Genomic DNA, 11,403 nt, shown 5'->3' on the forward strand with positions numbered 1-11,403 from the left:
GTTTTGCTACATGAGGCTGTACAAAATTTTTGTCCAATAATACATTTGATAAAATCACATTATTCTCTATCAGAGCCCGTGCTTGCATCAGTAGCGTCATACATACATCATACTTTGAAGAAATTGATCTAAAATAGTTAGTTATTAGTTATAGGGGCTATTGCGGAAATAGGAGACAGCAAATTTTCACACCGCTGAATGATGGTAATTAATTTAAATGTCTTTTTCAAACCCATAAGCTAATCGCTTCTTCCGGGAATTTCCATATTTGCATCTTTATTGCAGATTTTAAGAAAAAAAGGAATTATTTCAAATACAATTTCTCGGATTCGAAGCAAATATTACCTACACATTATATTACAAATAAATTTACTATTGACATACGCGAACAATAAAATAGACATTCAAGAACAAACAATTCTAAAACGAAAGTAACACTAAAAAAAACTAAGAGATATACGGTACCTTATGGTTAATATTTAGCTATGGCTTAAATATATAATAAATTATATTTACAATAATATATTGTAAGATCTATTAAAATGTAATTTAGAGATTAATGAGGTAGACCAACTTTAACAAAGTGCGATCCTGGAACATTTTTAACCCAACCTGGCGGTGGTTTGGGTACTGGCACCCATTCCTTGACCTCAGCAGGTCCCCACATTCTTTTCCAAACGGCAACATAAACTTTTTTCTCTTGCCACGTTTTAACCCAACGTGGTCTCCAAATAAATTTCTTCTTCCAAAATCCTTGAAAAGTAGGCGATTCGTGATGATGGTGTGACGATCTTTCTCTGAAATATTTTCATAAAGATTAAAATAATGAAAAGGCGTTTTCTTACTTACTCTACTTTAACGATAAATGTGAGAATTGATTAATAAATATAAAGACAACGTTCTGTATTAAATAATTAAATACGGCGTTAATTATATAATAAATGACTTGTGAAGTTTATCCCACTTATAAACATTACTCGTTATAATCTCAGAGCAAATTTCTATGGACGAAGGTTGCAGCCTACCATTACATTTAATTGTAATAAATAAAATAAATACACATACATACAGGATATATTATATTATAAGCCCAGTATTTTCTTTACAGGAGTCAAGATAAGTAGAGCTCTTAAAGAACTCGAAATTTACCGAAGACAATTATCGGGAAATGTCAGAAAATGATACGCCACTGTGACTACTAATTTTAACGTTTAGAGAATTTACGCATCAAAATAACATATGATCGTTGCTTGGTATTCAACATTTCACGATTCAAATATGAATAGAATAGCACTGCTGTTATCTATCCTGTTAGGATCATTCTGTCCCAAAGCAATTACAAGTAACACTATTGTGTAACACCGACAAATAGAGCTTACGTTTATAGACCACGGACGATGTAATTTTGTCACTAAGGAATAGAAAATTGAAAACGTCTCTATTTCTCAATCTGGCAATTATTTATATTTAATAATTCACAAATATTATCATAATCAACAATATTTTGTACGGTTTTAATATTTTTATTTTTATACTACGTTTCCAACATACGAAAAGTGTCAATTTTATTAGTATCAAGAGTTTGTACTCCTTAAGTTGTCAAAGAGAGTTTATTAACTTATGTGTAATTGTTTTGTTCTTGGTGATTTTCTAAGCAGTTACAAATAGAGAAACTGGCAATATTATTTTTAATTAATTAAATTATCGATAATATTTTGAATTTAACGATTTTTAATACTACTAAGTTTGGTTTATATATCAAATAAATATGACATTGTATAAGAAATGATCTACAAAATATGACAAATATACATAACATAAGTGCTTTTATTGAGATTTATTGACAGAAGTGATCGAATAGAAATATTCTAAGTTGAAAGTATTCGACTTCGGAGAACGCTTTTCTCATGAGGCATGAAGGCTATTTGCCTGACGATTGAACAAATACTAGTGCATCCTGTCCTGTCCTCAGAACCGTATTGCTACTACAGCTATTTTGATATGGCATTGCATTCCTCATAATATTGAACATTTACGAATTTAGAAACATAAGGTGGAAAAATAAACCTAATCTTTAAACAAAATATTAAATTACTGTGATTTATTTTTTAAGTGCTGGTATATATCTCAGTTTATATTCCGTGTTAAAAGCAAATAAAGTGATCTTTAACCGTTTCTATACAAATATGTATTCAATTTCAATAATCATCTTAGAACATTATTTCAGAGGGAACGTACACAATAATACCGTAATAAACAGTCTCTATAAACAAAAGGAAAGGGCTCACAAACACGACATATATTCTCTTTCAGAGTCAAACAATAGGGAAAAGATTGCTACTTACTGTGGACTCGCAGGCGACTCTGTTGACTTCGGGTCACTGTCGCATTTCATAATAAACATCTGAGCCAGGAGAAGTGACCCTAATAGAATCTATAAAAAAAAAGTGGTTTCGTAATTTGACTTTTCAAAATATCATTACGAATGCTGTTTATTTATTAATTTACAAATTTAGACCCGTTAATTGATAGTAAGCGACCGAATTTTGGCGACGATAGTCAATCACGATGACTAGCCATGTGAAAATGATATTATTATAGGGCACAAATATTTTTCAATCCAATCACAACGAATATTTGAAGACCTCCGTGGTCGAGTAGTGCGTATACCGGTTTTAATGGGTACGCCACTCCGAGGTCCCCGGTTCGATTCCCGGCCGAGTCGATGTAGAAAAAGTTCATTAGTTTTCTATGTTGTCTTGGGTCTGGGTGTTTGTGGTACCGTCGTTACATCTGATTTTCCATAACACAAGTGCTTTAGCTACTTACATTGGGATCAGAGTAATGTATGTGATGTTGTTGATGTTTTAATATTTATAAACAAAAAATCCAACTGACCGGTACTCCGACACGACCAAGAGATATTGGTAGATCAATAACAATCAAATTACCAATATAATATGTAAATATTTACGCTCGATTCTTACAATACAGAACGAATTTACTTTTTCGTGTCCGTGCACGAAACGAGAGGAAAGCTTAAAAATGCTTATTTACAATTCGCTGTACTACAAAGGCAAGGTTTATTAAAATAACATTACGGTACACTTTCGCAAATGAACAAACCGCTGAAGTTGAATTCGCATACACCTTTAACTAGTTTTCAAACATAAAATTCAAAGGAACTAACCATTGATCGCGCACTCATTTTAGATTAGTTTTGTGCAATACTGAACTTTAAAATTCAATCAAATTATTTCGCTGTTACTACACCAATCCTCAAGTTATCACTGATGATATATTGGACTATTAATGCCTTTTATAGGTATATTTGATTTGGCATACGGCCAGGGGTGTTCAATTTTATTTCCTGTGTTTAGTATTCACGTGGAGTTTTGAGAGCTTGCACTGAAAGTAATAAGCGAACATTACGGTATACCAAGTTTGTGATACGGCTGGAGATAGTAATAAACGATACTGTGAATTTCGTTGAATCAAAAACAATTATTTTTAGTTTTTAACCGAAGGTGGTTGTCAGTTATTCGTCTGTATATACATATGTATGATCAGTTATAACTTTTAGTTTTCAAAGTGTTTAAGGCAGAAAATTGAACCCAATAGAGAGATTAATTGATTAAATTTATTTCTCTGTAAAAAAATTGAAAGAGCGAAACAAAGTTTTGTCCGTCCACTTCAATTATATGCGAAAAAATCGAATACCGTTTCCCTCCTTCGCCACTGGACTCGTTACTTTTCACCTGCATTCGCATGATGCAGGTCCCAGTTGAATCTGCCCGCAATCACAAACAAACGGAGCTCGGGAACAAATTGAAAAGATTGTTCGCTTCTGATCGAATTAATTTCCAACGTCATTATTCCTTAAATCCTATTATAACAATTTCCTTTTAGTTAGAATGAAAAACTTAAATGGACTTCATCCATCTAGTTCATCTAAGAACAAACAAGATTTTACACGACTAGTAAAATAATTAATATGGTTCAGTTTTTAATAAAATATACCTATTTATAATATTTTTGTATAAATCATTTTTTTTATTATACCAGTAGATAAGTTTCAAGTACATAACTAGTACAACACTATAAAAAACACATCAAAACCGAACTCTTTCGTAAATTTCGTACAATAAAAAGATATCAATGCGACCTATCATTTGACAAACAATGAAAATACAAATTTAGATTCATTACGAACATCGCAAGCCAATGCTATCCATAATAAAATATATTGTTCCGAGTTGAATACGGTATTAATACGAGCATCCTAATATATGCTTTAACGTCAAAGAAATAACAACTATTATAGGATGTTAATATTTTAAATATGTAGTGTAATTTTTACACACTGTTGCGAGGATATGGTACGTCTGTCATACGTAACGATTATGTTATAAGGAACACACGTGCACTTTATATAATAAGGAAAGTGAATCTGCCTTGCATCATATTATATTTCTAGTCCTACATTTTACACGTGATCTCATTTAAACGATACACTCTCGTCCTGCAGAAAAGATCTAGCTACTCGTACAATTAATTCCTACGTCCTAAAGTTTATTTATTAGCTTTTCAAGTTCTCAACGTAAACTTGATATCGAGGTAAAAACGCATTGGATTTATAACATTATCTTAATGTTGTCTACAACGAACAATGAATGTTTTAATTTAACATTAATTTATCTCTAAAATATACTATAGAAAAGACTTATATGCATTAAATTTTTTTATAAATAAATCACACTATGTTTTGTTTAAAAAGCAAAATAACTTTAGTTCGATTAACTTGTTAAAATTGATTAAAATAGATAATGTTAGGTACATATCTCTTAGTTTAACTGATATAGCGAGTAAAACCGAAACTGCTTGCCTGCCGAAGTCTGCTTGTAAAAAAATCAGGGATATTATATTATGTTATTGAATGTATTTATGTATCACAATTTCAAGGTAATAATAATTTAGATTGAAATACGTAAAAGCATGTTGAATTGTAACGGATACAGTTTCCCCGGAATATTTAAATGCATTAATAGTTTAAAACTAGTCGACTGCAGAATAGTGCATACACATAATTTACGTAACACAGATTTTGACGTTTACCAACCTCCATTTTGAATTTCAAATGACGGTTTTATATGGATATTGTGACATTTGCAACACTTCTGCGACACATGATTAATATAATCATATTTAAATAAAAACGGTTCAACTATATATACTTTATTCGAAAATAATTGTCAAAGAACATAATTTATATTTAAAGATTAGTATTCTTATCGAACGTGATATATTTTGAACCGTGTGACTTTAAGCATCCTGATAACACTCGAAATTCCTATTCCTCGAGTATTTAGCATTCAGTTTCAAAGCTAACTGCATTTGGTATTCGATAAAGATTCAGGCTTCAATAGCACAACGGGTCGCCTAGCGGTGTAAAAGTCGCAGGATCGATCCTGACCCCTTGGGCTATTGTCGTCCCCACTCCAAACACAAGTAATAAGCTTAAAAGGCGGGGTAAATAGCAATATTAGTAAATCCCTAATTAATTTGGGGCATTGCTACTATTCATTTAAAAAAAAGATAGGTTTTCTTTAATAGATATTTTATAACAAAAATTGTTTCTTCATATCTTTTTTTTTTTCAACTTAAAAGAGGAATTCCCTTATTTTTTTATGTGTGCCGCACGTCTTTACGCTGTCTCAATGTTTATTAAATTGTAAGATTTTTAAAAGATAAATATACTTATTATGTGTATTGTATATATATATAGATGAAAATTAAAAAGATAAACAATAAAAAAACATAAGTCAAAACTCGATGAATTAATTAGTCTAACAATTTTATTATCATATAAATATTTTCGTTTTATTAATTATTAGATTGAAATAAAATGAATACTAAATTTATTTCAACTGATAATACTTTTTTCAGAAACATTACCGTCCGTGACGTTGTCAATATGCTGTCATACTGCACTATACCCTGTACAAGTTAGCTTGATCTTTTTGACAGACGGGCTAGTGATGGGAAACAGAAAATATCAAGTAAAATTGTGAAATTATTTATTGCACTAGACATATAAATTATTATAATATATTGGGTAAATAAGCGACGGTGGGTCAATATTTATAATAAGTAGCTATTTAATATTAGAGGGTTATTTTTGGACCTACCGCCAAATTCGAATAGGTGGTTCAGACCATGAAAGTAAACAACCCGTTCGTAACAATAACTTAACAATGATTTTTGTAATCGATGTAATTTGTGAAAGTTACTGCCTGTTATTCCGTGGCCTATCCACCCGCTGATATGACCGCTGTAACATTTTACAAGCATCTATTATTTTCAGTGTTCCTATTTAAATTTTACTTTGAAGCAATAAAAAGATCTCAAAATTATCGGATCTTTAGGGACTTTTGTGTTATATGTATTTTTTTAATAATTTAACAATTTTTGAAATTATTAAATTAAGAAAATGATGTGTTCGTCATTGCAAAGTTATGTCCATCAGAAAAATTTACATCTGTCAAAACGATCAAGCTAACTTGTACAGGATATAGTGGAGTATGACAGTAGACAGATATTGATATTATTGTAATCGTTGTCATATGAAATGTTGTTGACATTCAACCCGTCATATGATAGGAAATTTATGAATAAAACCGCTATCAATCCTTAGTGTAAAACCTTTTATATTTGATTCAATTTAAAAATTTAGTGGCAAAATATAACTAACTTACACTTACTAACTTAATACACTAACAAAAATAATGTCTATATTAAGATTTTTTTTTGTGCTGGAAGAGTCACTATAATTATGAACTTGCGTAAACAGCTCTGATAATGACAGAGATGGTATCGCATCAAAAATGTCAATGTTACTGTGATTTCCGATAACACTGGCAAACTTTCAGTTTCATAAAATTGGTCTCATCCTAACATGAAATATCGATGACACTTGAAAAGATTCTTTAGAGAAAATTCACAATATTCATTCGATAGGGCAGAGTGAGCGTCAGGGATATTTCAAGTGTTGCCTTTCCGGCCTCTCACGCTTTTGTAGATGATAGGCTGTTATTCACAAATGGTAACTCAAATTTAAATTCAATTCAAGGATGTATAAACTGAAAGGTTAAGTGTCCGGGAAAATGACATCGCTAAGGAAGTTACCAAACAAAAAAATATGGATTGAGTGATTGGTTCAAGTCACACAACATAGTTAAACAAAATAGTTGACAAATTTAATAATCCGCACTCTACTTTGGGGTATAAAACTCTGCTCTTTTAGCTCTATCAAATATAGAGTCAAGTCACTAGTTATATTTGATTGAATCTAAAAATTTTGGGACACTTTTAACACCTGTTACCTCATCAATAGTACCTATCGAAGGCTGTGAACATCGAGATCATGTTCTAAATACAAAAAATAATAATAAAAAATATATAATATATTTTCAAGATTTTTTTTTCAATAGTGTGACAAATGAGGCAATTATTGTTTTATAACAATAATACAGCTAAAACAAACAATTATTTTTTATAAATCATATTTGTAATGTGCTTTATAAAAAATGTCGTCGTCATCAGATCAGCTGGATTGCATTAAATCATCAAGTTAAATTGACCTTGAACCTGATTACAGGAGTGAAGCAAATTAAACAACATTGATATTGATTTCAAAAATTAATGTAATTGATTTCCTAGACATTCTCACATACTTAATAAGTTTGTGGTATACAAATGAAGATACTACGGAGCGTGATAAATATAGAGCTACCATAGAGCGTAGATAAATATTAGCTCTTAGGGTGTTAAGCGAGAGAATAGTGTGTATAAATCGTACCTGTGTTCGAATTTGTCCTTACAAATGGATACCTATTTTCATGCTTCGAAATCGTAAATATCGAGATCGTAATGAGATTATACATTTTTGTCCCACGTTGAGTCTGACCATTAAAATATCCGCCGAATAAAAAAAATATTGGAAAATCAAAAATTGCATTACTCATTGATAGGTATCGAAAAAAAAACAGACAAAAATATATTGAACAATCTTAAGATCTCGAAAAAATATGTATATAAAATAAATATAAATATAATAAATATGTATCTACTATTTTTTTTTACTTTTTAATAATCATATTTAATTAAAGAAACCGAGTAAGATATCCATTCCACAATTACTAAAAATTAGTTATTAAAAAAAGTTGCTAAAGAAGTATTTCTTTTAAGTATTTAATTCAGGTTTTTCGCTTCATTGACGAAAAAAGTTTTGTACGATTTTGAATTTTTACATTTCTATAACGTTGATTCGATTTTAAGAAAGGTAAGAATTGATTTCAATTTTGTTTACAGCGTCATATCTTGATTCAGTGATTCACAAGACTATAATAAAAAAATCATGTAATGTATTAAATATTATTGTCCATTAAATAATTAATCTAGGTGAGTATACAATTCCTAGGAATTATTTAGAGGTCCAAAGGCATGAAATAAATAAAAAAATCATCAGTAATCATCAAAATGGGTTGGCTTTAGTATGAACTCTGACTATATGGTCTGTTTGCCTCCGAGTTTTGACATTGTGGGTAAACAATCCAGCGCAACGCAAATTGCCTGTCACCTCCTTTCCTGCTCTCGTCATTTACACGCAATAGCTGCGTATTCGGTATTATACAGAACACTCAAGCAAATAAAAAAAAAGAAATTTTTATAGTTTTGGTTTTAATGTGTATAAAAAATACACATTGCCTAGGTATTGTATAGAATACCAGATTTTACAGATTGCAACACATACAAGACGAACCCTCAATTTATAATAAAAAACAGTCAAAATACCTACGATTCTATCTAGAACACGTAAATATTAACCGAAGATTACGTGTCAAATCTGAACCGGCCCTGCTAAGTGATCGAGTTATTTTATAAATAAAAGTCTTCTCGTGCTCGGCTATAACGTAAAAGATCGTGTTTTGCATACCCACCAACACGATCTGAAGTATGACGGAATAACCTTCCATTAAATGATTTTATATTTAGTAAATGATTAGAATCTGAAAATAGTTTTGCTTATTTAAATAATGTAAAATATATCTAAGAGCGTATTTATAGCTTCAAAATACATCATAATCGATATAGCTTTATATATTATTTAAGCTCGTTCACCCACGCTATTGATATTAAATCCATGTGGCGTAGGATGATTCGATAATTCCAATTTTCGCGAATGCTTGAACACAATTACACTATGCTAAAAACATTTCATAATCTTACACAATTGATTGTGCAGAATTTACCCAAAACCGACTCTGTTAACTCTGTTTATTAAGGAATCCAAAGGTGCGAAAGGGATTCTACGCATCCCACAGCAAACGAGTCTCAAAATTGTTAATGAACATTTTTTTTAAGATTTGCCTTTGCTAATATCGTGTCTAATTTTATCCATGTTCGCAATTATATGTCTAGGGTGCTCGTAAAAATCAAAATCATTCTATGACACTTGACATATACATAAAACGAAAAACAATAGAACGTAATTAGTCGTAGTCGTAGTTGTAGTCGTAGAATATTTTTTTACCAATTTTATATTTATACCATTTAAATATTATGAGCGTTGTTTTTTTTTATTAGTACATTACAATATCACATAGCACGATCTGAAAACATTCAGCGCCATCTATTAACACACAAAGGTCAACGTTAACCATACATTTAAATATAAAGATGAAATAATCAAAAGAAAATTATATCGGTCGGTAGTTATATAAACAAAATAATATTAATAATAAAACCATACAATGCATTTTATCACTACTTACTTATTAATTAAATGAGAATGTATTTTGAATTATGTAGGTACTACAAAAATGTAAAATACTTGAATATTTTCATTATGTAGGTACGATCGTAATGCCACGCGTTCTATTTTTTAAATATGGCTTCGATACTCATGATACCTATTAGAACATTATAGTTATATAAATAGTTCTATGATAACTTTATTTTCGATGCAAATATTTATTTACCAAAAAAACAAAATACTTTACGTTGATTCGTTTTGACATCGTGTTTGATATTTAATGTATATTATTAATTACAGTTGTGCTAAAAAAAAACTTGTTTTACTCCAGGATATAATTATAAAATCGTCTTTGGTTTTACTTAACTTATAACTTATAATTATATACTCTATTTCAACCACAACAAGAAAAAGTCAAATAAACAACTTTCGACAGCAAATTGTCCCTATATCATTGGTTGAGAGCTTGATTAATCTATGATTTTGCAAAAAAATGGCGTTTTGAACGATGACGAAACTGTTATCGGAATTTTGGAAGTAAAATTAAAGTGAATATAAGTAGTTAAGTGTTATAGTGCTGCATTATAAAAAAAAAAGTTATATTGATCATAAACTCAGTAGTGCACAATATAGTCAAGCTAATAGCAAATCGCATGAAATATGTAAATCTATGGTTTGTTTATCTTTATTCCTACTTGGATTGGAATAGGCTATATGTAAATATAAATATAATATAAAGGGCTTCACTTATTTAATGCTAATTTACTACAACAATTTTATAGTAGCACCATCTGTTTTTCTTCCCATAAACTATTTTCATTAAATAATAGTTCGTTACGAAAAAAATAGGTGGCAGTAATGTGTACTTTTAAATTATACTATTTTAACTCAACACAAGTTTATTAAATACGGACGGACCATAAAAAGATTATTATATATTATATTTTGCCACGTGATCAAAATCGGAATTAATCATGTCAAGTCGACATCTTGTCAAGTGTCATCTTGATAGCAGTCGCCACAGATAAGTAATACCTTATTTATTTTCTAATTGGGAATCATAAATTACTATCCAAAATAATTGATGCACAACATTTTTATATGTTATGAAATATAGTAAGGATATAAAGTATATGTATTTTCTATTCCAACCACAAGAGAAATCCAAATAAAGAACATTTGATAGCAAATGAATGCGCTATCATTGGTCGAGAGCTTGATTAATCTACGATATTCACTATGGATATGCGAAATAATTGCGTTTTGTACGTCGATGAAACTGGTATCGGAATTTTGAAAGTACTTAGTACTCTTAGTGTTGCACAATATACCTGAATTATTAGCAAATGGCATGAATTACGTAAATCTAAGGTTTGTTTATGTTTTTTCCTACTACCATTGGAATAGGCTATATGTTGTGCGGGTGCTTGTTTACGAAATCACTTCGGAAATATGGCTGAAGTCATATTATATATACTACCAAAATGTACTAGTATACTACCGAAATATATACACCAAGTAGGTAGAAAAACAAGAAACGAAAACATTTGTTTAGTTTAGTATAATATATGTCATATTTGGTAAGTTAA

At 30.1% G+C, this 11,403-nt stretch overlaps 1 protein-coding gene across 1 annotated transcript; it reads right to left on the reverse strand.

Annotated features, from left to right (window-relative positions):
- Positions 1-390: 390 nt before the first annotated feature.
- Positions 391-3,271, reverse strand: LOC125076141. The gene is made up of 3 exons (XM_047688116.1): positions 3,191-3,271; positions 2,346-2,434; positions 391-797 (listed from the first exon to the last, which is right to left on the reverse strand). The coding sequence occupies exons 1-3, from the start codon at positions 3,206-3,208 to the stop codon at positions 557-559; spliced, it is 348 nt and encodes a 115-aa protein (XP_047544072.1). The 5' UTR covers positions 3,209-3,271; the 3' UTR covers positions 391-556.
- Between the last annotated feature and the right edge of the window lie 8,132 nt (positions 3,272-11,403).

This window comes from Vanessa atalanta, chromosome Z, assembly GCF_905147765.1.
Source record: "Vanessa atalanta chromosome Z, ilVanAtal1.2, whole genome shotgun sequence".
Taxonomy (NCBI): domain Eukaryota; kingdom Metazoa; phylum Arthropoda; class Insecta; order Lepidoptera; family Nymphalidae; genus Vanessa; species Vanessa atalanta.